The 27,881-nt window shown below is 42.4% G+C and overlaps 1 protein-coding gene across 6 annotated transcripts; it reads right to left on the bottom strand.

The window, feature by feature from the left end:
- Nucleotides 1–96: 96 nt before the first annotated feature.
- zgc:165508 (uncharacterized protein LOC100101652 homolog) lies at nucleotides 97–25,965 on the bottom strand. 6 transcript variants are annotated; one of them, XM_036001476.1, is made up of 6 exons: nucleotides 25,430–25,964; nucleotides 21,053–21,192; nucleotides 14,665–14,758; nucleotides 14,330–14,512; nucleotides 7,195–7,326; nucleotides 97–5,081 (listed from the first exon to the last, which is right to left on the bottom strand). In XM_036001476.1, the coding sequence occupies exons 3-6, from the start codon at nucleotides 14,732–14,734 to the stop codon at nucleotides 4,441–4,443; spliced, it is 1,026 nt and encodes a 341-aa protein (XP_035857369.1). In that variant the 5' UTR covers nucleotides 14,735–14,758; nucleotides 21,053–21,192; nucleotides 25,430–25,964; the 3' UTR covers nucleotides 97–4,440. The 6 variants fall into 6 exon arrangements, with proteins under 6 accessions (XP_035857369.1, XP_035857366.1, XP_035857370.1 ...); XM_036001473.1 differs by lacking the exon at nucleotides 25,430–25,964 and adding an exon at nucleotides 25,312–25,412; XM_036001477.1 differs by lacking the exon at nucleotides 25,430–25,964 and adding an exon at nucleotides 24,798–24,984.
- Nucleotides 25,966–27,881: the final 1,916 nt, after the last annotated feature.

Raw genomic sequence — 27,881 nt, 5'->3', positions numbered from 1 at the left:
CTTATATTAAATTGTGCAACTCTGTTGTAAAATGACAAATACATGAACCTTGTAACCTTGTATGACATAAGAAATAATCACATCACACCAGATTTGTATTTTTTGCAAAGAACAATAACAATATTTTAATAACTCAAAATAATATCAGATGCAGCAAACAAAGATTCATTGTTCAAATCCAAGGTGACACTATTCAAATAATTACATTCAGCTAAAACAGGAAGAAAAGTATTAGAAAGTAGAAAAAAAAGGAAAACAGGATTGAGATTTCAGAGGGAAGAGAAGGTTGAGTGTGTGTGTTTGACTGATGCTGATATGCAACCGACTTAGGATGTGGATGGGACAGTACATTCATTTTGGGTCATCTATATTTCTACTCTGTTAGTTCATAGTGTCTTTGTCTCTGCTGGGTGAGTTGTATGGCTTTGCTCTCTGAACTCTCATAAGCCTCATTTCATTATGTGTGTGTGTGTGTGTGTGTGTGTGTGTGTGTGTGTGTGTGTGTGTGTGTGTGTGTGTGTGTGTGTGTGTGTGTGTGCCCAAACACCCCCGAGGATTGTGGGACGTTTTAATTAAGACGGTGGAGGCTAATGTGGGTTAAACACAGACCATCTCTCTCTGTGAAGATGATCTAAACTCAGGTCCTACAGCAGTTTTCACAGTCCTAGTTGTGTTCACAAGTTTTGTCCTAATATTCACCGATGGGGCCCAGTGGTGTGGTGAGAGCGGTCCCCAGGCCCTTCAGCTTTGTTCTTAGATGGTAAGTAGGCTATAGGGTGACAGGGGCTGAACGGAATATTCATACGCCCTCCTGCCTTTACACTGTCCGACAGATGCTTGTTTTGATGTCTTTTTATAGCGCTGGGTTCTCCTACCACTATCACACACACACACACTCACAGAGAGATATTCTGGAGCACTTCTCTCTGATAAGTATCCAATGTCAGTGCTTGCCTGAAGCAACAAACTACACTGCCCAGAGACACACACACACACACTCGCACAGAAAGAAACATGTGTCACCCTAAAGACATCTGTCTCAATTAAGGACAGCTGGGTGCTCTTCTGTTATTGCGCTATGAAATATGAATCGCTTCCGAACAGAGAGCGAGGAACACTTCCCTTGATCACCCATTGCTTTCCACAAACCGCTAGGAGTTTTTCTGGGACAGCTATCCTCAAAAGATGTGGTGGTGAGGAGTAGGTGGAGAGAAAGGGAACGGAGGGTGCAGATGGAGTGAAGGGGAAAAAGACTCAAGGGTGAAATAAAAAGACAGACAGGAGAGCGATACGCATCTCCTGTTCATCAGGCGGTTTTATAATCGCAGGCTAATTGCCTGTCGGCAAAGGTAGCACTCAGATGTCCTCTTGGTTACGTAATGAGCCCCCTGTGGGGATAGATGGAAGGTGGGAGGGAAAGAACAAGAGGAGGGAAGGGTGGAGGCAAAGAGGAAAGGACTGAGACAAAGGGGGAAAGGAAAAGACAGGACAGTGACAGAAGGATGGAGAGGGGAGACATTCATCAGGCTGTCTGTGTGTGTATGTCAGCGGGTACTCTAATATTTCTATTCTTATCAGGACAAAATGTTCTCACAAGGATAGAAAGATGAAGAAATGTGCCACTTCGACGAAGGGATTAGGATTTGGATTTAGGGTTCAGATTAGGTTTAGGATGGGGTTAGGGTAAAGGTCAAGACTGGATGAAGGAATGTGGTCATGGTCCTCAGACATTTAAAAACACATGCATGTCGATGTGAGAGAGACAACAAGATAGCTGGGTGAATGAAAAACGCATCACACCAAGGTGCCCGTCTTCTCTCTCACACACACACAGTTGCACACACACATACCATCTCACACACACACACACACTGTTCACACACACTGCTCGGGGAGAGGGTGGAGGACACTCAGAAAGACAGACAGAGCAAATGCACCGTGGTGGACAGAGCAAGCTGATAAATAGAGGATGGGGGAGGGCGGAGAACAATAGCACGCTCTCGTCACCGCGCCAGGACAAAAGCACAACCTCGCCTCGCCAGCATCGGCCGGCTTTTAATGTCAACCAAAAGGACAATGACGTAAACCGGCCCGCTGTATATGTGAATACACACAGTCAGTGCAACAGGATATTTGGTGCCTCTGTTGATCAGATTTGAGAAGGGTTTTACTCTGCACTTATTTTAAAAAAGGGAGAAGAGAAAGGAAGCCAAGCTATGGCTGGAGTGACAGCAGGGAAGATGTTATGATGATGATGATGATGATGATGATGATGATGATGATGATGATGATGATGGAACAACTTGGGAGGTCAAAGGTGAGGAATGAAAGGCACAGCTTCAATGGTTCCCCCTGAGTTGTTATGTAATTATCCTGACTGGGACTCCTCCTTTTTATGTAGTTTTTAGTTAAGTTAGCAATGTCATCCAGTCTGTATTTTCAAAACAATTTTCAGATGTATCTACTGTATGCTTTTTTTTTTATCTCCAGCATCAGTAAAAATTCAACCTCCAATGAGAGCTCAGCTACACCAAACACTGTTTTAAAGGGAATCACTACATTGGAGGGGTTTCGGAATGGATATACAGTGCAAGCTTAAGGAGCTTACTGACATCATACAATACAGCCACACACACACACAAACACACACATTTGCACAAAACGTCAAACATACAGACTCTCACGTTGAGGCTTTTCTAAACAGTCAAACAACATTAAAGAAGGATGTGGGGACTGAATGTGCTTTAATTATTTGTAGAAAATAACTACGCACACCAGGCTTTTTCTACACAAACACACACAAATGCACACACACAAGCACACACACTGAGGATGAGAGAGAAGTAGCGTTGTGCGTGCGGGTAGGATGCATTGATGCTCTGGTCCAATGGGATTTCCTGAGTTGTGTGAATGCCAGTCCCTCTGGGAGAACCTCAACAGAGCTCCTCATATCACCATGGAGATGCAGGAGGTTTCTGCATGCGCACATAAACATGCCATTTTGCAAATATCATAAATAAGAAGAGAAAGTATAGAATAAAAGGCAAAGCTTTGCAGGAGTCAGTATTAGAGGAAAGAAAGAAGAGCAGTTAAACATGTTTGAAAAGAAAACAACAGGCTCTTTTTGAGGATCATGACAGATGCCAAAACAAACCATATCACAGTATCCTCTTTTACAGTAATAATAAAATAAAATAAAAACTTTTTTCACATTTGTATTGTATCTACAGCCACATTAGCTTCGTGCAAAAAAACACATACACTGGCACGCCATATAGGCAAAGAGATCAAAGCAAGACGACGCATACAAAAATATAGAAAATCTCCAATGCAACTCATCTCTTCACAGAAAAAAACTCTTTTCCACCTGTGCCATTTTCTGCCCAACAACTATCGCCAAATGGTCACTTCAGAAACATTCTGTCAGCGTTTGTTGTCGTCGCTGCTGCTTCTGCTGCTGCTTCTGCTGCTGCTGTGTATTTTTTTTTAAGACAACCAAAGTTCTCGGTAGGATCTTGTGTGGATTCCTGCATGGAAGACCCATGCAGGAATCCACAGGACCACAAAAATATCCAGTAGCTATAGTTGATCATTATGGCAGATGTCCATCATAATGATGTTTGGAACTATGAACAACAACATGTTTGAGTGATAGAAAACTAGTACAATAAAAGCATATCATTTCTCTTTTTCTTTTTTAAACTTTGTAATTTTAAAATACATACTATCTCCTGTCACTTTGAAGACATTCCAGCATATGCTCATAATTGGTAGTGACAGGGTTAAATAGTTTGGCATACTCAGCAAGCCATGCCCAAAAGGATGCTATTTTGTGTCTTGCAAAGGAGGGGAGAGGGTGGGAGGACAGGGAGGTAAGGGCAGGTCCCAGGATCGGTGCCAACCCTCCCTCCCATGGGAGATGCTGGGGAGGTGGGAGGGGGTTATACAGAACAGCTGAGATTGCAAACCGCGCTCAGGGCCAGGTCAGCCCATCGATTTCAGCACTTGCAAAACACATGCAAAGATAAGTCAGAGTTTTGGACTCAGTCATGTCAGTCTGTCTGCTTGATGGTGGCGTCAGTTTTTACAGTCGCTACGCAGGTAGGGACAGAGCCGGAAACTGTGTGCGTCACTTCCACGAGTACATCACTTCACATCCAGCACTCCTGTTTTACAATGATAAAAAAGATTGTTTGGACGCCTTCAAAGAAAATAAAAGTTGATACATCGAATGGGGACAAAGCAGTCACGAGGTGGTAAGGAGGATTTGAAATGCTGCAAGTAAGGCAAAGACGGATGATTTATGCTTCAGTCAGAGAGGGAAAAAAACAGCATGCACAGAGGTTCAGAGACGCCATGGAGGAGAGGGGAAGTTGTTGCAAAAGAGAAAACCCTCCAAAGAGCTTGGAGGGATTAAACACTGAGGTGAGATGAGAGAAGTCATTGGTTGTTTGGCTCTCCTGCCCTCTCTTCCTCCTCTTCATCCTCCTCATCAAGAGACACAACCCCAGAGGAGGCCACATCAGAGACCCTCCTGTGTGGGTCGTAGTCAGGTGGGTACTCCACACCGCTGCCGTCTGCCTGGCACACAGTGCTCTCATAGTCCTTGCAGGGGGTGTCGTCATCCTCGCCGGGTGACAGGTACGTCTCAGAGTAAGATCTGGAGTAGCAAGGAGAGTCCTGACCCCCGCAGGGCCTGATGCCCCGCCCTCCCCCGCCAAGGCTATGGAAGCCGCTGTCCCCCCCACCGCGCCCGCTCTGCCCTGCCCTCTGAAGTCGGGCCAGCAGCAGCTCCTCCCCTCCCTGCAGCGCCGACAGGATCTTGGCCGCGAGCTCGGCGGCATTGCTGTAGGAGTGGGTGCCACGGTGGCCGCCCAGGTCACGCAGAAGGGGGTGGTGCTCGTCCAGGCTGCAGAGGCTGGAGCACAAGGTGTCCGGGGAGCCTACCGTGGGGGAGGGCTCTCCGCTGCCACCTCCCTCTCCGCCTCCTCCACCCTCGCAACAGGGCCCTCGCAGGCCGAGGTGTTGGCAAAGCTGGCTGTGGATCAGGTCCTTCAAGTATGGCGGATATGATAACACATCTAGAAGGAATGATATAGACTGTGAGAATGAAGTCCTGAAGAACAATGATAAGAGAATATGAGATGAGATGTTGGTCCTTAGCCTGCATTGGAAAAAAAACTCTTTCTAGTCATTATTTACATTTTTACTTATTTCAAGATACCCTGTGGAGTTTTTGATCACTAGCAGCACTACAGAGCAATGTTTTGATCAGCAGGTCTTCATTTAAGTTTGTATCTCATGCTTCACTAACGCGTGTGCCTTCCAATAGTTTTTATGCTCTTCCACAGATTAATAGTTGGCCCCAGTCAAAGTCCTCGCACACTGAGTCCGACATTTTCGTTTTTTTTCATATCTGTCATCCAAAAAATGTGTCACGCATAGAAACCTTGCACACTGAGTCCAATGATTATTCATTTATCTGTTGCGAAACATTTCGCAAAACAATACAAAATGTGACGCTGCTGTCACTCTGCCTCTCTCTCCTTCTCCTTCATTTCATCCCTTGCTTCTCTCCGTTGACAATTACCTCTCTCTCTGTCATCTCTAGAGAGAGTTGCCCTCTCCATCACTACACTGTTGCTCTCCTTTTTCTGTCTGTGTATGTCCGCATTCTCTCATCTTCTCCTCCTCATCATCATCATCATCCTTCTGAGTATTACCATCTGACCTGTTGACAGTAGACATTGCATTCTGCCAGCGTCTTTCTGTGCTGCATTTCTGGATAGGCTCATACCTTCTCCTTGTCAGAATACATCAAAATGCTTGCTTGAACCCGTACGGAATTTATTTATGACGGATGAAATTTTCGGAGGCAGTGTGTAAACATGATTGACACAACGTGAGGTCGTATTTCTTTTTTAACATCCGAAAATTTCAGACTCAGTGTGCAAGGACCTTAAAAGAAGAAACAGGAATGCACCAACGAAAAAGAATCCTGCTACTTAACATACACAAATGTAAACAATGTAAAAGAAAACACGCTGTTTGGCCTCAAAGGTATACACCATGTGTTTTGCTGAATGTACACTGAATGTAATATAAGCTCCACAGGGTACCTTGTAAGAATAATAAGTTTGCTCTGTTTTTTTCAACCAAAAGCCAGTTATTTATGTAAAAAAATAAAGTTTGATTTCTTTCTGTTTCCACTGCAAAAAGAAATGTCTGAAAGAATAATATCAATATATTGATTTTAAAAAGCAACCAATACACAAATTAAGGTAGCATGTATTAGATACCACAAAAATACCTGAGTATACAGTAGTTATTACCATAGTCCACAGTCGAATGTGTTTCAAAGAAATATGTCAATGAGAAGAATGGAAAAAATATCATTCACTACATTACAAGGGTGTGAAAAATACCAGCAGTGGAAAATTATGAGAACAGTATGTGGGAAAATGTCAAACATATCACTTTATATGTGAAAAAATAAACAGTTTGATTACAGTGGGGCTAAGAAAAACAAACAAAGCTAATGTGCCCTCAGAAAAGTACTACAGCACTGTTTCCATGTAGAGTCGATTACTGTAATATCACATACAGGCAGGTACGAGTGAAACTCCATTTACTAAATGGGCTTTGCCAGAAGGTAAGAAGCCACAAATGGATATATGAAGATAGAGAAGCAACACTGAGCTGAATGTTATTAGCTGCAGACAGTACAGGTTATTGATGATTCAGTATAATCAAGATGAAAGCTCTGGTAAACACACACACCCATGGTCAAATACACTCTGTGTATTTATAACCCGCTCACACACCATCCTCACACACTGTGACACTGTCTCTGCAGCAAAGGAAATTATATTAAAGTTGCAGGAGGGATATCAAATTGCTCCAAGGAACAAAAAGATGTTGGGAGAGGATGTAAACTAGGGCACTGGGACAATGAGAGCTACAGAGAGAGAGAGAGAGAGAGAGAGAGAGAGAGAGAGAGAGAGAAAGAGAGAGAGATGGATGAGAAAGAGGCTGTGTGATGGGTTATTAGGAGGAGGGGTACCAGATGAAGCAAATTAATGTGATTTACCAAATTGTGGTGTAGAGGTACAGTGTGTGTGTGTGTGTGTGTGTGTGTGTGTGTGTGTGTGTGTGTGTGTGTGTGTGTGTGTGTGTGTGTGTGTGTGTGTATACCTGTGCTCTGTGTGGTGGGCTCGTTGGATGGCAGAAAGTCCTCGTCATATGAGTCATCGTTAGATTCGTCGCCGTCCACAGAGGACCAGGCCCTCAGCTTAGCCTCGGCTATGGCAAACTGCTCTGCCACACCTGCGCACACACATACACACATAAGTTTCACATGTGCACACGCAAATACATGGTTGGCATGGTAACAGGGAGGTAGCAGTCCATTGTGTCTCCATGTCATGTAACTGTTTTTGATTGGCAGGCCTGTGTGAAGAACAAAGTGCACTCGTAGTATTGGACTGGACAGAGACAGCATTCCCATTACACTCAATGTTCTTCAGTGGTCATTTGGCTGGTGCACTTTATATGGCTTTTACTGAGTGCAGTGGTGGAATGTAACTAAGTACATGTACTGAAGTACTGTACTTAAGTACAAATTTACTTAAGTACAAATTTAAGGTACTTGTACTTTACTTGAGTCTTTTCTTTTCATGCCCCTTTCTACTTCTACTCCACTACATTGATCTGACAGCTTTAGTTACTAGTTACTTTACAAATTAAGATGTTTTTACACCAAATTTTTTTTAACTTTTTTTATTCATATAGCACCTTTCATGCAAGCATGCAGAACAAAACATGTAGTTTTTATAACAACAACCAACAATACAACGGCCTACAAGTCCAACTAAAATGATTAGCATTTTAAACACAGGACTGTTTTGATCGTTTACAGCTTCTAAAATGTGAGGATTTTTCTGCATTGAGTACTTTTACTTTTAATACTTTTAGCACATTTTCCTGATGATACTTACATACTTTTACTTAAGTAACTTTTTAATTTTTTTAATGCAGGATTGTTGCTTGTAACAGAGTATTTTTACAGTGTGGTTTTAGTACTTTTACTTAGGTTAGGGATCTGAATACTTCTTCCACCACTGACACCTGTATGCATACTTTTTTATGTCACTGACCCACATACCACACAAGAAATAGGGATAAAGAGATAATGTACATCAACAGATAAGCACACACAAAACTACACCTGTGTTCCTCTGTCTGTATGACAAAGAAATAATACCCAGCAATGTAGGAGGTTACTTAGTTTAATGCAAACCATAACAATATTTTAGCAATATTATTTCATGGCAAAATACAAGCTAAACAACATTTAAATTCAGACATTTATGTTTCTACTACGACCAAGACTTCATCACTTCAACAACTTCCACCACTGACTGAGTGTTTGATGCTTGTTATGCAGATAGATAGATAGATAGATAGATAGATAGATAGATAGATAGATAGATAGATAGATTTTTATTGATCCCAAAAAAATGGGAAATTCCAGTGTTGCAGCAGCAAAAATATCAGACACACATCACACATACAGAATATACATGAAGTAAAAGGATACAATATACATGAATAATAACAGCATAGAATATAGAACAAATAGTTTAAAATATCTATAAGTTGGCATGCAGGTTGCATTCCTAACAGTGCAGAGGAGACAGTAAGTTAGAAGCTTAAGGCACAGACAAAATCTGTATGTCACTGGGAATGCCAAGTAAAATAATCGGTGTTGATATGATGATTATTGTATTGATGAGTAGGGTGGAATCACCTGTATCATAATGGCTCACGTGTTAAATTTAGCACAATGTGCATTTCCACAGCAATAATTTCATCAGTGCAACAGATTAACATCATACCCACCCCTCTGCTACTATTAGATTGTCTTTTCACAGAAGTTAGTTTAGTTTCATTCATTAATTAAGTCTTTGTCTTTACATTTGATTTTGTTCTCTATTGATATAACTGTAATTAACATCCTGAACTATTTTTCTTCATATTCTGCAAAATTCTGCATATTCTGTGTGTGTGTGTGTGTGTGTGTGTGTGTGTGTGTGTGTGTGTGTGTGTGTGTGTGTGTGTGTGTGTGTGTGTGTGTGTGTGTGTGTGTGTGTGTGTGGGAGGTCTTTCTTGTTTTGTCCACCTCAATTACATGGGAGCAGAATATTAAATGCACCTCTCGGTATAATGCAGTCTGATACAACACATCTACTAAGTACAGCTTAAAAAATGACCACATAGTTAAATGATACAGAGTAAAAAGAAAAAGCACTACATGCTTGTATTGCATTTATTGGATGAACTGCAGTACAGTACAGTACAGTACAGGTGTATTTCAAAACCTAAAGTAAGCTGCTGTGAAGTGTTTGTGTAGATACACTTTATTTACCAGGTTTATCTTCCTGACTGCATATTTATGTAAAAGCACGTCATCTGCTTTTTGTAGCATGAAATAAATTTATATTGTAGTATAATCCTATAAACATTATATTCATGTAAAAACATAATTTTGAATGTTAGAAAAAGCTGATTTTAACGGAGGCTGTATTCCTGTAGTGGTTATTTCCCCCCACTATCAGGCCACAGAGAGGACATCAATGTGTGTGTGTGTGCGTGCGTGCGTGCGTGCGTGCGTGCGTGCGTGCGTGCGTGCGTGCGTGAGTGCGTGCGTGCGTGCGTGCGTGCGTGCGTGCGTGCGTGCGTGCGTGCGTGCGTGTGGCTGAGGTGACTCAGCTTGTGCCAAAGTGCGACAAGGTCCAAGTGACCAATCACCTCCAATCATCATCAGGAGCTAGCCAATCATAGATTGTTTTTCGTTTTTTCCTCTTTATCTCTGTGCTCAGACTTGTCCACTTCCACACGATCCATCTGTTTTGTATTCTTCCCTGTTCATCCGCTCTCTCCTTCGACTCACCTGACTCTCCTCATTCCTACCATTCCATTTTCTTTCACAGTGCATTTCAGTCTTGCCCATCACTTCTCATTTTGATTTCTATCTCTCTGAATCTCTCTCTTCATTATCTTTATGTCTGTCTGTCTCTCTGGTCAATGCTCAGTATTCATGCATTGTCTCCCATGGAGAAAGATCAATACTCTCATTCATCTTCCACTGTAGCTGGGTTCTCAACTCTCCTCACAAACACTGGCACGTCCTCCAGCAATTGCAGTCGTGCAGGCTGTTCTGTAGCTCTCTTTTGAAAGACTTTTCTAATTCCTTTAACTTAAGAAGAAAGAATAAAGAAAGTTTTCACCTGTATGCATACTTTTTTATGTCACTGACCCACATACCATACAAGAAATGGGGATAAAGAGATAATGTACACCAACAGATAAGCACACACACAACTACACCTGTGTTCCTCAGTCTGTATGACAAAGACATAATACCCAGCAATGTAGGAGGTTACTTAGTTTAATGCAAACCATAAGAATATTTTAGCAATATTATTTCATGGCAAAATACAAGCTAAACAACATTTAAATTCAGACATTTATGTTTCTACTACGACCAAGACTTCATCACTATTATCTGAAGTTGTCTGAACACACAGTGATACAGTTTGGATATACTGTAACAGGCTGTAGGTGGAGTGTTTAGCAGTTTTACACTTATAAATATTCAGTAGGTTAGAAGGCAACAGTAACTCCTGTGGGTAAATATAACATATGTATTCAACCTGATGCATTGTTAGATTGGGCTATATCACTTCTAGCAAAGACATTTTTTTCAATTACTAATGCCAATTTTCCACTTTAGATTTTCCAAAAGACCCCTTTGCTGCTGAAATATTGAAAACCTGGTAAGTAGGACTTGGTCAGGCCACATATACCTCTGCTACACTACAGTGCACCAGAAACTGGAATATGCCATTGGCCACTTTTTAGCCCCTTTCACACATACACTGCAAACCTGAACTTATCTAGACATTACCATTAGGAGCTGTGTATGAGAATGTAAATACTGGAATCAGTTGGATTGGACATTAAATGGATTTACCTGGCCAGCTACCTAGTACAAAGTTTGTGGAATGTCCGATTGAGCCCATGTGTGAATGGAGCCATTCATTTTCCGGAGAATTTACAGCAAGCGAGTGGGCATGTTGATGACGTTTCTATCATAAGGCTCATTAATTCGTTGGAAAATAAACATCCGAGGGTGAAGAAAAAGGGTGATTTACACCAATGAATATGTCTAACTGGAGAGATGACGAGATTCGGGAACTTCTGTCGGTAAGGGTCAATGCCGAAATCGTCAGACAAATTCTTCAGACAATGTCTGCACCTGATTCATTGGACATTGTCTGGAGTTCAAATGAGAAAACAGCTTAATACACACATACTCACACATGTTCTCACACTTTCTGTCTCTTTCATTCACACACAACACACACACGCACACACACACACACACACACACACATACGCACAGTGACATAAGCCTCTCTGTGTCAGCCAAGGCTGGCAGCCAGTTTCATGCACTACAGAGAGACACTGAAGGATTACCTTCAAATAATGTGTGTGTGTGTGTGTGTGTGTGTGTGTGTGTCAGTCAGTCCATCAAAAGGATAACCCCACATGCATTTTCAAGTCTCAGGGTGCCTCCTACAGTACACAAACACACCATTGCGTGTACCACTGTAAGTAGCTTGCATACAGACAATACACACCGAACTATGAGAGGCCGTATAGGCCAAACACTCACTTCACACATTCGCACATTCACACGCTCACTGTACTAATGTGCTCCCTGACATTCACGCACTGTCCAGTCACCAACAGCAACACCATCAGCAGGCTACAAGGAGAGAGTTGACAAAAATAAAAGGAGTCAGCACAACTGGCTCCCTGATGGAATGGATGCACGATGATGTAAGCTGAAGAAACAAGGAGAAGTATAACATATAGAAATGTCTCCCCAACTCTTGACTACTAGTCAACTTACAGTGTAATTGTAAATAAAAGAAAATGGTGTGCAGAGCATCAGAAATTCTTGCTAAGGATTAGACCCTGTTTATGTGCTGTGTACAATGAAGCAAGGCTTAATAAACTTAATGTAATGGCCAGGTTAAAAACAAAATATAAAATTAAAAAAAAAATCATCTAAAGAGCTGTTACAGTAAAGACTATTTAATGAATGATGATGATTGATTTTAAAAGTTTGAAGAACTATTTTGCCTGCCTTTATAAATCATCTTGTTTGCATCATCATTACAGTTGCACAGGAAACCACTTTCCTAACCAAAGAATACTGAAATGGATCCTTCATTATGATGATGGATCACAAAGATGGGTGCATGAGAAGAGAAGAGAAGTCATGTCAATAGTAAGATATAAAAGAGGAAAAAAATAAATGAGAACAGAGGAGGCACAAAGGAAAATCGCTCAGTCATGGTGGCACTAGCCAGGAGCAAAACCTGACTGTGCAAATTAACCTTGAGAGTCTGCATTGCAGGGAGTGAGCGAGAGAATGGAAGAAGACCAGGCAGGAGGGACAAGGTAAAAAGACAGAGAAAAAGAGGAGATGAAGAGAGAGGGCAGAGATCAACATACAAAAATGGGACAATGCGAATAGGATGAAGGGGGTATTGAATAGAGGGGGCAGGAGTGACTGAAAGAAGTAAGTAGAAGTAAAAGATGAGGTGAGTGAGTAAAAGATAGCAGACAGATGAGCTGTGAGTGAGCGGCACTCCGAGAGGAACAAACCATATGTATGTGTGGAGGAGAAAAGTTAAGGGCAATGAACGTGGCTGCATACAGCAGCTAAAGAATCCAACATCCCATTTACACCTGTCATTAACATGCAATCTGTATCTGAAATCTGTATCTGGATTATGACATCTGATCATGGGCCTTTGAATTTACACATCTGGAATTAAAAAGTAATCTTCTTATTATGGTTCTCTGATCAGATGGTTAGTATTGCTAAGCCTGTCCTGACGGCGTGTAGCCACGCCCTATAGCATCCCCTGCTTTATCGTCAATTTTAAAATAAATGGGACCATAATTTACAAAATGAACATCATGCTGTATTGAAGAAGACTTGAAAGTAGCAATTGAGGCCATAAACTCATTATATAAATGTTTATTGAGGTAATAAATCAAGTGAGAAGTAGGGTCATTTTCTCATGGACTTCTATAGAAAAGTTCTTTTTGCAACTGGGGGAGTCGCCCCCTGCTGGAAATTAGATAGAATGCAGGTTTAAGGCACTTAGGCATTGGCTTCACTTTTCAGGCCCGGACGGTTTGTCCATTACTATTATACAGTTTCTGTTTTCGACAGATGCAGAGGTGACCTTTCAACTTGTTGGGTGGATATGAGAAAATAACCATGATATGTCATTGTGATGTCATCAGGGTTATCTGAGTTTGAGTTTGAAGACAACGGATTTGATGAACAGAAAGCAGTTACAAATGGTTGATGCAGTGTTTGAAAGATGCCATGGAGTTGCATGATGGGTAGTATAGGATCCAGTGTTTTTGGAGCGTGAGCAATACTAGGGACTAAAAGTCAGGATGTGTTGGCCTCTGTTGCTTCAATTTTAGTCATTTTTAATCGATGTTTTAGTTTTTGCCTTGACGAGATAGTGACAGTGAAGACACAGACAGTAAACTTTGAGAGAGACATGGCCAGGACTCCTCTACCATTCTTTTTTAATCTGTCTCTTGTGGGCCCCCCCTGGAACTCAATACTAGAAACACTGGAGTGCCCTGTTAAATGAGGCAACGCTGTCCAGATCATCTCAAGGGGCTATCCTTCAATAAATTCTTCATAATTCACACCTTGCTGAGATCTGATCACAGTGTGAAACAAACAACCACCAGATGTGGTCTCACTGATCCAATAGTATTCAAATTGCAATGCAGTCTATGGGCATTAATACCTTGCATTAACATTTTCATATCCAGATAAGATTCCCAAAGTGCATGTTAACAGCATGTTAAAATGGGGTAAAAATTACAGTTTTGTGAAAAGTATATTGTTGAAAAAACTAGGTTGTTTGAAGCAAAAGTCTGCAAATTACTATTGCATTTACATGTGTTTACCTTTTTGTTATGATGGTTTTTCATTTAATTGGGATCTCTTTTGTGACCTTTTATCGTTATTTCATAAACTCTCTTGCTTAACCCTAAGCCTAATCCTACAGTGTGTGTGTGAGTCACATCTTCAGTGTATTTGTTCTAAACTGATCTGTGCACATTCAAAAACCCTCTGTCAGCTTAAACTTTGAGTATAGCTAAGCAGGGTGTTTCTCCTGTATTTATGTAATAAACAAGTCAACAGAAGTCTTACCTGCAGCGAAGCGTGCCTCCTGCTCTCCCTCAGTAAGGTCAGAATAAGAGTTGAAGTCGGATTCCAGGGCTGCAGGAGTGTCCATAGGCTTACACCAGCCTTTCCACTCTATCAAGTGGGCCACTCTGCCCTGAGCCATGGCTGTAGGCTTTGTCACATGGTCCTTCACTACCTGTGAAATACCTGCAATGAAAAAGCTTGGGGTTATGCTACAGCATAACTTTTGTGATGATTACACATTTTAGTATGTGCCTGAATGCTTTTACAGAACATACAAATACCTATGCTTGAATATTAGCTTGCATTAGAACTTTTATGTTAAATGTTGCACTCACCATGTAGGGAAGATCGCGCTAATGCAGCAATCTCTTGAATGGTGAGAGCTCTTCTTGATTTTGGTAACATTTCAATGGTGTCATCAACATTCACCTGAAACGACAAGAAAAAAGTATGACTCAGGGGGAAAACTGGTGCAGTAGCTCAGCTCAGCATGAATGTGAGCCAGCATCTGAATCAACCTGATCTCACAGAATTCCGTGAAATGAACACGGCCCCTTAACTCAAAATCTGTGTCAGTTTCTCGGAATAGCAAAAAATTCGGGGATGAGCCCTCGGAAGAATTCCATGAAATGAACACGGATTGCCGAAAATTCCGTGATGGGCCCACGGAAGAATTCCGTGAAATGAACACGGCCCCTTAAGTTAAGGAAAAGGTCGTGGGTGGGATTACGTTTGCATGGCACGCGGGACAACAACGGGACGGTTGGGTTTAGGTAAAGAAGAACGGGATGGTTGGGTTTAGGAAAACACTAACAGGACGTGGGACAACGGGACGGTTGGGTTTAGGAAAAGAAGAACGGATGGTTACGGTTGGGTTTAGGAAACGTGACACGTGGGACATGATCCCCGGTTTCCTGGGTGAAAGTCCTGTGTTTGACCCATCCACCACCCACTCACTACCGTAGTCGCTCCTAATGCTACGTCATCTTCTCATTGACTTTACATTGGCATTGTTTTCCGTGGTGGCCACACGGAATTTTCACACATTCCGTGCCACCACCATGTAATGCGATGTTAACAGTTTGTGATCATTTCAAAAAAGGGTACAAACGACAAGTTGTGGCTTTGTCTTGGCTGGGCGCAGTGACTTCCTGGAGTCTTGTTGCCCAGCAACCAGCGGAGACAACAACTAGTTTGACGTCCCAAAATGCTGTTACATCCCAAAATGTTGTTACAAAGTTACAAATAATTATGACATCTGTTCAGCTAATTGTTGCTGTCTAATGAAACATATCTGCTTTGCATATTAAAGGCATGAAAATTTCACTTTATGAGTTTTTTTAACATTAATATGCGTTCCCCCAGCCTGCCTATGGTCCCCCAGTGGCTAGAAATGGCGATAGGTGTAACCCGAGCCCTGGGTATCCTGCTCTGCCTTTGAGAGCATGAAAGAAAATGAAAGCTCAGATGGGCCAATCTGGAATCTTACCTCCCCTTTCCCTGCTTTGCCCGCCCAGAGAATTTGGCCCACCCATGAGAGAGAGACATCATGGCTTTCAAACGAGCAAAGTGGCAGTTGGTCAAGGCCACACCCCCACCCTCCACCTTGCCCCCCCTCTCTCCTCCTCAATAGCTACAGACACAGAAATGGCACATACTAAGGAAAGCTCATTGTGGGACTGGCTCTAGTGGCTGTAATTCTGCACCAAGGCTGAATTTTGGGAAAGAGACTTCAGATACAGTATTAGGGGACCACTGAGGCCTATATAAAAGCATCCAAAGAGCACCATGTCATGGGACCTTTAAAGCAAAAAAAGGGAACTTTTCCCGCTTCTGTCCCCCTACAGGTTGGAAGCAGAATTGTCCATTACATTACATTGTCCAGTTAATTCGAACTACAGATCCGCTAATCTTGCATAATGTAATGTAATGGACAATTCTGCTTCCAACCTGTAGGGGGACCGAAGCGGGTAAAGTTCTCTAGTGTTGCTTTAATTCACATAGAAGAGTAGAAACCAAAGTTGAAAAAACTACAAGCCAAGGATACAGGTGTTTAGTTGCAGCCACGTGTTAACTAAAGTGGTTTGGCTAATGAGCATACTAATAGCTTGTTAGGGTAACTGAGCAGACTCTTCTCAACTAACTCAACAACTAAAGAGTATGTTGCTGCATCTATGGCTGCAGACAAGAAGGCATAAAAAGAAATATAACTGGTTCTAGATTATTTGCACCTTGTCTGCACATAGTCAATACACAAGTGTACCTCTCCAGTGGTTCCAGGTGTGGCTGTTAGGAGATTTCTGATCAACTGCAAATATGCAAGTTATTGTATAGGACAACTTCTTGAAAGGAAACTGATAAAGCTCTGTGTGCAGACAGCTAGGGAGGTAATTTCCCAAGTAGTGAGTTAACAGAACCATACAGTAGACAAAAGATGGACCCCCCCCCAGTCTGTCCACCATCAAATCTGTCTGCTCTGTGAAGTCAAACCACAAAGGGTGTATCAGGTGTTGACAAGAGTCTTTGTCTGCTAACTCTTTTTATAGCCCTACCTGTACTCACGTGGAAAATGGGCACGTCAACAGCAAAGGCCACATGTTGAGCTGACGCCACCATGTTGTTACTTAATATGGGTCAACACACTTGGCTGACTGAGCAATTTGATGACGGTTTTAGGCAGACAACTATCATGACATATCTCAACAGATACAGATTGTGTCCAGTCCCATGACTGACCACAGGTCTCTGACATACTAGTTTTACCTGCTTTCATTAAGAGACACAACACTGAGCAACATCACTAGCTAACAAGTGACCCACAGTAGTAAACATAATAATAATTTGAATTGTTGAGTCATTTTGAACTTAGATCTTCCTTTTTTCCTTCCTTTCATTAATGATTCACCATTCAATACTGACCACATCTGATTTGCAGTGAATTAGAAAACAGGACAGCACGAGTTAGATCATCCCAGAAGCATCACCCTGACCTTTTCCTGTCAATTCCACTTAATAGCAACAAAATACCAACCGAGTAACAACCAAACAACAACATAATTATCTGTCAGAAGAGCAAGAGCAAGAGCAAGAGCAAGAGCAAGAGCAAGAGCAAGAGCGAAGGGGAATCCCCAGCTTGTGATGGTATCAGAGGCTGCCGCCAGGCGTGATAATCCTCTTGTGCCGCAGAGCAGCTCACAGATCAGAGGGAGGATAATCTGGAGGAGATGTGACATACACTCTCGAGGAGGGTTAGAAAGATATATTGTGTTGGTCTTTAATTAAAATCAGATGTCAGACAATAAATGTTGTCCACCCACAGCTGAATGTTTTATTTGTTTTCAAATAGTTGCCCAGCGAAATCATTTCAGTATGGTGTAGGAGGATTTTATACATCTTCAGGGAACTCAAAAACGTCTTTTCTTTCCCACTCTAATGAGCCTAAACTTGATTTCATTACTATTTTTTAATGCTAGAGACATTTCTGCCCTGACAAGAATAAAGTTTAGAAAGACAACTTGCCATTTAGAGGCACAAAATGGCCAAATTGAAGTATTACATTCAAATATATCAGTATGAATTTTTAAAAACAGGGTCCATCTGTAAGCTTGAGCATCACCTTGACACACAGCTCCACTTAACAGCACCGCTCGCTCCCAGCTCCCCTCTCCTGCTCCCCCACTGCCCTACTATACAGCAGAGCGAACACGGAGGAGGACATGAGCAGCACTCAGAACAGAGCGAGCGCTTCAATTAGACCTCTGTGCCACAACTTTTCCATCATTGCACACTCCAACAACATGCAGCATACTTAGGAAAGACTTGTGTCTAAAGATATTTAGCCCTCATAAGAATAGCAGTACAAACACACACACGCATCATGTCAAGCAGTCATGAATCTTCATGGTCTTGTGAACACAGACAGAGAGGCTGTCATGATGCTGCTCAGGTTCACTTTTATCTTTGAAATCATTGGTTAACTGTTGTCTCTGTGAGTCAGTGAGGGCTGAATAATGCGGCCTGGAGACAGCGCAGAGAGAAACACAACAGATTCTTCGACACAACACGTACAGTATGTTAGGAGCTAAGAGCAGGCAGAACGCAGGCTGAGAGTGTGTGACATAAAACTGACCTGACTAGTGTATTCCCACACACAAAAAAGCACTCTTCAAGGATTTAAAAATATTAAAATTAAATTGTAAAGTCAAATTTAATAACCCAACATGGCTGTTCAGTAAGCCTGAAAAACAAATGTTAGTGCTCAAGCAAACCCTTTTCGTTATTGTACAGCTGTCACACCACGACACAGGTTTCCGAAGGGGCTAAGACGCATTTGTATTTATTGCTCTGTTTTTTAAGGTAATTAAAATGACATCACAGCAGAAATCTCTTTTGTACCTTTGTCCTGGCTGATTGAGTCAAAGCCCTTATCTTATTCATCAAACGTCAACTGCGAAAAACAATGGTGCAGACGCATTTTGCCTGTTGCTTGGGTTGCTATTTGTTCAGTAGCACATTCTTGTGTCGCACACATATACAGGCATACATGGAAGTCATTATACCAAATTATATGAGAAGGCAAGCCGTGAATTGTTTCAGTGGAACATAATGCCGTGATATCTGCTTCCCCGGTGGAAAATAAGCTGAACATCCATCTCTTCCTTCGACATGCCATGTTTCTGTGCATACCTTTCTCCTTTTTTCTCTCTCTCTCTCTCTATGTCTCAACTTTTCCACAATGGGGAACATTTCTATGGCAACTCTATGGCAATTCCTCGCGGTATGCCTGCCCGCCTGAATTACTGATGATGTTACACACTCAGAACACCAACCAGCTGCCACAACAGCCAAATTAATAACTCTTGCACGTGCCTTCCTGCTTTCATTCAGTGTAGACATTGTTGCTTAGTGACGCCATAGCTAACACGGCGTCAGAGATGACGCATTTCCAACATCATAAATTAACTGAATCTCTTTGGCAGCTTTAAATATGAAGCAGAAAAAATGCCAGATATTTATTTGAAAATTTTAATTTATTTTATGACCAACAGGTCTGATAACTTTACCAAATGTACAATTGCTGCTCCAATACTACTTTGACAAACAACTCAAATCTGAAATGTAAAGCATTAGAGATTTGATCAGATCAGCAATCCAGCCAACCTCTCTCTCATAGTGCCCAGTATTCAATAACAGGCCTGTAGCAGTATAACAGTGAATAGTGAGAGGCTGCATTTCATAATGGATCACTTAGGCACTGCTAATAATCACCTGGCTGGCTCACAGCAACACATCACATTCACATCCAGATGGTGCGCACTGATGGATAAAAGAGGCAAGGTGGATTCATCATCCTTATTATCATCTTCATCATCATCTCTGAGACAATTGCAAGCATCTCAATTGCTTCTGCTCTTCAGGTCCAGAATTTCTAGACTCAAACTCTTAACTGTATAGCAACAAATGGCATGTACTGCAGCAGAACCGATTTTGCAGGTTTCTTAGATTATGATGGTCCTTGTAGATCTTCAAAACCCCTTATTTTCTTACCTAATATCTTATCTACTTCATTGCTACACATCTCAGGAGCAGAGTATCCTGTCAGTCCATCTGCCTTTGTCATATGAAACCCCACAATTAACTGGATCAGAAAGGAAAATGTCTTTCTTTAAGCTTTTAAAGTCAAATGAACGTTACAAATGCAGCATTTCAGAGTTGATCTAGCCATGCATCACAGTGCAATCAGTCTAGCCGTTCAGTAGTAATCTCATAAATAGAGACTGTTATGTTTTGTTCGAAGGCAAGAAGCATTACACTCAGTGACACTGAGATTCCATTTAAAATCCCAAATTAAAAATTAATTGTTAATTACACTGAATGGCTTCCAAAAAAAAAGATAAACCAACTGGTTAACATTAATGAAGAATAAAATGGAGAAAGAACTCAGGGTTGAAACACACACATTAATAAGGTAATTATCAAACCAGGAGGGGTTAAGAAAATACATTTCTGTTTCATGTGGCGAACTACTGAGAGACTGTCATCTTTGATTAGGTATATCTGGCCGGCGCCTAACTAGGTTATAATACACAAGGTTGATAGTAGCTTGGCTCAAATCATGTAAGGTGATCTACACAGAACATCCAGTAATCTGTGTAACAATCAATACAAATGTCTACAGAGATTGGAATTGAGTTTTCTTATACAGTTGGAAAAACAATACTGCAGGCTCATTTAAACATTTAGGTACATTAAAAAGGCATTTTTTATCAGTTATCTGATGGTATGATATTATGACTGAAATTGCAACACTAATTATTTAACACAATAATAACAACAATTGTGTAATTTAATTTAGGTACTGTCCTTTTGTCCCTTACTGTACAATGAAGGGTCACAACAGCAACACCTGACAGGTAGCCTATAAAGAAACATTATTGTTTATTTAAAAACAATAAAGTTGTTCTTAAGATACAAGTGTTGCTGGAGTTCTGGCTCTTTTGGACTATTTTCCTTCAAGCACCAAGTAGATGAAGTTGTGTCAGCATTCTCCATTAACCCTTTTATTGTCAGAAATGACTATAGGCTACGACTTTTAAAACAAAAATAGTTTTCAGACTCTACGAAGTGATGTAAGCCGTTAAGACATTGCACGAGGTGTCAGTGCAGCTACATTAGCTAGGGTATACGCTAGGATATTACCAAAAAAAAAAATGTTAAGGGCACCTCGCTGAAGTCCAGTGCGCTCAAAGGTGCTGTCAGAATCAGTCTGCGCGCCAAGCAGGTCCGCGTGCTCCCCAAAAGCGCGAGGTCAGACAGGGAGCCGGCCGCGCTCCAGTCCACGCGCAACGAACCGTCAATGGCCACTGTCAGGAGGAAGAGAGCCACGTAAAGATTATATCAAATCAACAATCGCAAAACTCATAGTCTCCCCGCACCATATTCTCACTCCAAAATGAACAAATAAAACTAATAATATGACAACAACGCTTGCACTTTAACGTGGCAATAAAATGTTATTTATCATAATATTTGTTTTATTACTGGAGCAATAATTACTAACTATGAGTTTCAAGGATTAAGCTAATCCTTACGTGTTGCTTTATGGCCAAAGTTGCAGTCACCATGCCAACCCACCCATGCCTCCACGGTGACCCCAGCGCAGCCACTATGAGGGACGATGACCTTGTAAGGGAATGTAATGTTGCCGTATCTCACTGCAGTTTCCCCCCAAAGAAAACCATATTCAAACATCTATATCAAATAGGCCTATAAAAAATAGGTAATCCCCCCAAGTAAATCTACGCCCACCAGCCAATTTCTAAAAGGCTTGTTAAAAGATACCTCGGCTCTGCTACAAAAAAGAGGGTGTGTAAAGGCAGCTGTGAAGCAAAAAGACTCAAAGAACTGTCTGTTTTGAAAAATCAAATTGTTCTGAATAAAGAACTCAAAATATTGAAATGGAATGTTGTTCAAAAATTACATTTTAAATTTCTTTTTACACCACCATCAAGATGTATAGGTGTATTTTAGGGCGTCTTTAGGCTTTTACCATGCACTTTCAGAAAGTATTTATAATCATTGTATTGTAGTTCTGGAACACCCTTCTTTTTATTATGTTTGGTACAAGTCTAAGTTAGGCTTATCATTCATAGAACCCTTTATTGTACGTATTGTACGTACTCTATTGAGACTAGGCTACTGCACTTGTAGTGAGATAACATGGGGGTTTGGGCACAGAGGCCTATACTTCCATGCACTTTAAAGCCATGCCATGTCATGCAGGTAAGGCCCTGGCAGCAGCCCAAACCTGTTTGATATTTTATGAAGTCGGTTATGCTTTGTCGGAGGGAGAGAAGCAGTATAACACATGAAAAGCACAGAATATGGAACATGCCTGTGATGGCATTATGCAATTTTTATCTCCTTGATGTGCACATTATCTGACGTGAACAGGCCACGTCATCAACACAACCAAACAGAGGCAAGCTACGAGACCAAAAGCAGCGCTACATGGATGGAGCGCAAATGTCACTAAGCAACCTCCTGGCTGCAAACGTCACATAACTGCCTACAGATACAGGACTGTTTCGTTGACTACATGACTTTAACCTTTCTATCAGCTGCCCTCGTCATGACCTGACAGACTCGTGGACCATCATGGACCAAAGGTGCTTATAAACGCGCTCCTGGGCCTCCTGCAGCGTGCAGCAGAACATTTCAGTACCTGGACAGCTCCCATCCGCCACATACTGAAGCTCCCTCTCTCTCACACACACACACACACACACACACGCACACACACACATGCAATCCTGTGCGTGCTTGCCACTCTTCAAATCAGATTTGCAAAACGAGATTAAGAGGTGGGCCTCGAAATGTCAGTGCCTGGCTCCTCTTTCCAGCCCTCCACTGCAGGGAGGCGTTTCTAGTTACTGTCTGTGAAAAGAAGGACTCGCTCGATTAGTCGCCAGCACCCATCTCAAATAGTGAGTCCAATATCAAGACCAATCACTCATCCACCGGGTCAAAGACCTGCCGTTCAGCGTGCCGAGCTCAAGTTGCCCACCAGCAGAATTCAATATGTGCCGTTTAATTGGGTGTGATGAGATCAGATGCCTGGTGTGTATTGTATCGTTGAATCTAGGCCACCTTGGTCAATGAAAGTATTGTTAAGAGGAGTGAAAGATGTGCACGTGTTTTGTATAGCACGAGATTGATGTCCAGAATTTGACAGACATTTGAGCCCGGTGGATGTAGGCAGTGCAGCCTGTAACACCCAGAGGGATTTCATGGTGACACGTCAGGAACTGATTGTCAGAAAATGTTCACATTTCGCATGGATCGCCACAGCCTCCTCCTCTCCGTCGATGAGTTTGTTGGGCAGGTTTATTGCCCTTTACTGCGACACGCAGAAGCCTAGATAAATGACAGTGGCATTGCTCACACTTCAACAGAAATATTTTGCTTTCACATCTGCAATGCACAAGTCCGGTAAGTCATTGTAGCCACAGCTTTGTAGCAATGACCCTGAGCTAGACCAAGGATGCAATTCAAGGGACATGACTGTGGGCTATAGATCTAAACGGAATGGAAATGAGCACATGTAATGGAATAAATTGATGGGACTGAGTTGCATTTTGGATGAAACACGGAGACACATAGGCTAATCATAATGATCTTGATAAAACTGAGGTTAGTCTTTTTATTGAAACTTGTGGCGGCTCTCTTGAATCTGATCCATCCATCTGTGGCTAATTTGTTCATTTGTTCTGCCTTTTTATCTTAATTAATCTCCTTCCCCTGATCTTTCTAAAACGGAGCTGCAGCGCCAAAAGTGTGTCCTCCTCCCTCAAAGCAAATTAGATTGCAGTCTTCATTTTATTTCTATTTATTTATTTATTTCACACACACACACACACACACACACACACACACACACATTTTCTCTCTGTAGTTCCCGTTGTCGTGGAAACTGCAGATAGAGAGACTTCGGCCGTGCATCGCTCTCACTCTCTCATGTCTTCGGGCTCTCTGAGAGACTTACGAGCGAATCAACACAATTAGGTCAAGACCAGCAGCAGTGTGATGTCACACATACAGGCTAAATATGAGAGTCAAACAGGTGGCTGCTATTGGCCTACTGTATATCACACTGTTGATACGTGCACATACGGTGGCTTTATGTGGGGTTTATGGGACAGGGCATGTCCTTACGCACTCCGCGACAAGAAGACAGGGACAATGCGCTATAATCGTCAAGTGACTGAAGCGACAAATTACATAACCAATTAGAGGCGAAGAGAGGAACTGTAAGCATGGATATGACGGATAAATCACAGTTTGAAAGGTTGCATATATCATTACCATCACCAGAAGAAATAAGCGACCACGTCTGTGTGTGTGTGTGTGTGTGTGTGTGTGTGTGTGTGTGTGTGTGTGTGTGTGTGTGTGTGTGTGTGTGTGTGTGTGTGTGTGTGTGTGTGTGTGTGTGTGTGCGAGAGAAATGGACAGATGGATGGATGGATGTGGAGAAGGTTTGATTTATGAAGGCTATACAGAGGAGACCCAATCGAATAAATATATCTGGGGGAGACACGCGTCAGAGGTCGGGGTAGCACATAGAGTACGGGGCCCTTGGCGACATGTAGCCGCCAGCGGAATGGATGGGAGACACGTACAGCAAAGGTGTAAACAACCATGAGAACAAGTAGCCTAGATGCAGTGGCAACAGGGAGCTTGTTTCTTGGCAACAAGCAAATGATATCTTGCTGCATGTGTGTGCGCCTCTAAACACTGATGGTAATGAAGCCCGTTTAAATTTGCACATGTATGCGACTGCAAACTAATCTAGTTATTTTACGTTAACACCAAGAAGCGGTTGTGTCGAAATTCTTTGAAATAACGAGTAATAAACCTGAAGATTTTGTTCGGTCGCATGCGTAAGGATACGAGCAAAAAGGTGTCCTACCTTGCAACTAAACTGGGTCAGCGCGGTCAGAACCATCGTGTCCGGATGAGTCTTCTCGTCACAAATATAACACGCCGTTTAGTAGCGCATCCCTCAATGGTGTCAAGAGCACCTCTGTCTTCTCTGCCTCTGACTTGCGTGCTCACCAAAAAGCTTCTTGCAACTCTCGTAGCATCGCGATGTTTAGGGTGCAGACACCAGCCCCTCAAGCTATTCCCCACTACCACCCCGCTAAAATGCACCCCTTCACGCACACCATTTAACATCTAATATGATATTGTTTAGATTCCAGTAATCTTTAACGGCTTATTATTAGGATCCTCATTCATATGCATATGACTCAGCACTGCTATCATATGTCTCATATCTCGGACACAGCATGCTGTGCACTTCAAGCACCCAAACTCACTCATAGCCAGCCCCTGCACCCGCGAAAGGCTGCAGCAAAACAATGCGAAAAATGTCAGGCTTCCTCCAGCGTGCTTTTATGAGAGCAGATTAAAACAACTCTTACCAACTGGCGCTTTGGAGCTGATACAGCCCATTTTTGCAGCTGCATGTAGAGCCTTTTAGAAGAGCAATCTACCAAATCTCTTTCCCCAATTTCCCTGCGTAAAAGACGTCGAGCGTACCTCACTGATCGAAAGCCTCTGTTCACTCTCCGCATCTACGTAGGCTCCGCTGGGTTCGCGCTGCTGTGCTCAGACCGCCGGATTGACGCCGAGGGCAGGGGGAATGTCCAGCAACTTCTTCTCTGAGTTTTCTGGTTCTTCTTTGTTTTTAACTTGCTTCAAATTCATATATATACAGCCTAATGTTGTTGTTTTTTTAGCTTGAGTCTTGTGTTTCTTGAATAAGTCTCAGCTCTACGTCACCGGTTGAAGGGTCGAGTCCTGCGGTTCAGCACCACAACGGACGGACAGCGCTCTGTGAGGTGGCGGCAGCATGGGTCTCTGTCCTTGTCTGGCAGCTGCAGGGGCTGGGGTTTCCCCTCCAGGTCACTGCCGATCAAGTCCACACCACGCACCAGCACGGATCTCTGGTCACGGTGCGCTTTGTGTTCGCTCTTGCTGTCGCCCGATCAGGCAGAGTCATTGGAGGGTGACACTGATACAAAAAAAACCACGCTTAACTGCTTATATACAGCCCAAACGAGTTTCCCGCCTCCTTGTACTGTTTCCCCCTGCTAGGTATAGAAGCGGAATGAGATGTGATTGGCTGGTGTTAACTTACATGCAGCAGACATGGGGAGAAGGCGGAGTTAGCGGTGCACACAAGAGATGCAAGTTGTCAACCAAGGATTGCATTTCTTCTCGGCTGACATAATGATAAATGAGGAACATACTTCATATTTCAAAAGGTCTAAAAAGAAAAATAGCAGAGTTGATGGCAGCTTGAAGGTTATGATGCTTAGAAATAATAATAACAGCAACTCAACTTACTTGTGCGGAAGGTGAGATATTAATTCATTTTTTTTCCCCTGTCGAGAACAATCTAACAGTCCGAGCGAGAAAAGGTCGTGTTGGACCTCTACGTGCCCACAGGCTTTATACGTGGTGTTGTGCAGCGATGCAACAATATGACCATCCAATTATGGCAGCAGGAGCACATGTGAGGAAAGAGACATTTTTCACACGCAGTCTGACACGTTTCAGGACATCAGAACCCTATTTCATACTCCCACACTGTGATGTGGGATGTGGCCTAGCTACAGGCTTATTACGCCCTCAAAGTCCATGCACCCAAATATAGGCAACGTTTCTAAAAATAAGCGTTTGACATGCTCTGTTCATGCGTGTTCAATCAAAGTAACCCATTATAGCGCAACGCACTCGAAGAGGGCGTGGATAAAAAAAGATTGGTCTATTGTGAGGCCTATTGTGGCCTATTTGTAAGCGACCCACTCTTGTCTCCAGGCGGGTCGGCGTTGAAGCATCTTCATTCTCCCACCGTCTCTCTTAACGCCCACCAGGACTCTAAACACAGACCTGCAGAGCTGCTGACCCACGCGGCAGCACCCCCACTAGCCTAGTATGTGTTACCTACCGGAGGACGGATCCGGGGATATCTAAAAGGCATTTTGAATTTTAGATTCAATTCATCCACAAAACAGGATGATGAAACGGTCCCTGAATGGGTGCCCAGTGGATGCTTTGTTACATTTAAAGATTATGAACCACAATTACGAGCACACCATACTGACGATATCTTATTGAATTTGTTCCTGAGCGCAGAGAGGTGCAATGCGTGGAATAATTTAAAGACATGGAAAGATTAATCACATATCTGGGTGGTAAAAAATATTTGTTACCGAATATTTGTTTTCAGGACTCTGAATTTGATGTATTTTCAGTCATAATACTTCCACAGATTGTCACTAGAAATGTAATTATTTATAGTGGGTGTTTGGTGGTTAATGGTGGCTGTTAGATGCCTAAAGTCCTTGTTCATTGGAAGATATTTACTCGGCAATGGTGCCGAAAGATCCCAAAAGAGAATTTAGATTGACACACCAGCTCATGTTGTGTGTGCGTAAATACGCGCGATAGCTAGCCAGAGAAGAACAGAATTATAGAGTTAGAATGAAAAGCCGTTGCTGCCACAGGTGTTTTTCCACTGTGAATGCAGCCTTCAGGGCCATCAGTAGAACATTAAGTGGTTAAAAAATGACCAACTTTATTAGTAGTAAATGCTCTTAAAATGGACGAGACACACAAAATAACAAAACTCAAAAAATAAACTGGGGGAAAATGTGCGGTATGTGCCACTTTGTTCATCAGACATTCAACACGTGTGAGGACAGACATCCGTCACACTGTTATTTCTTGCTCATGTTCTGTGATTTTACAGTTTAAAGCGCAGGGGACTCTAATCTTCTGCACTTCCTCTTTTCCTGCAATGCGCACTCAGATCCCATTTCATAACACATGAAATTGCGGCAAAGCCACAGCTTATGTAGCCTGATCAGCCCTCTCCATGCCACATGGTACTTTGTCCGGTGCTCTAGCGCCACCGAAAGGATGGCTGTAGTACGGACAGCTGTAGGAGCCACAGGAGTGCGGAGAGCCTGTTGCGCAGTACTAT

Source organism: Sander lucioperca, chromosome 5 (assembly GCF_008315115.2).
Source record: "Sander lucioperca isolate FBNREF2018 chromosome 5, SLUC_FBN_1.2, whole genome shotgun sequence".
In the NCBI taxonomy this organism is placed as follows: Eukaryota; Metazoa; Chordata; class Actinopteri; order Perciformes; family Percidae; genus Sander; species Sander lucioperca.
This window is presented reverse-complemented; position numbering and strand designations above follow the sequence as displayed.

Coding starts and splice junctions, on each gene's coding strand:
- zgc:165508 (XM_036001473.1), bottom strand. CDS start 25,342: ATGGGCTGTATCAGCTCCAAAGCGCCAGTTG. Junction 21,193..25,311: donor CAGCTCCAAAGCGCCAGTTG/GTAAGAGTTGTT, acceptor TCCTCCTGACAG/TGGCCATTGACGGTTCGTTG. Junction 14,759..21,052: donor GCGCACTGGACTTCAGCGAG/GTGCCCTTAACA, acceptor TTGTCGTTTCAG/GTGAATGTTGATGACACCAT.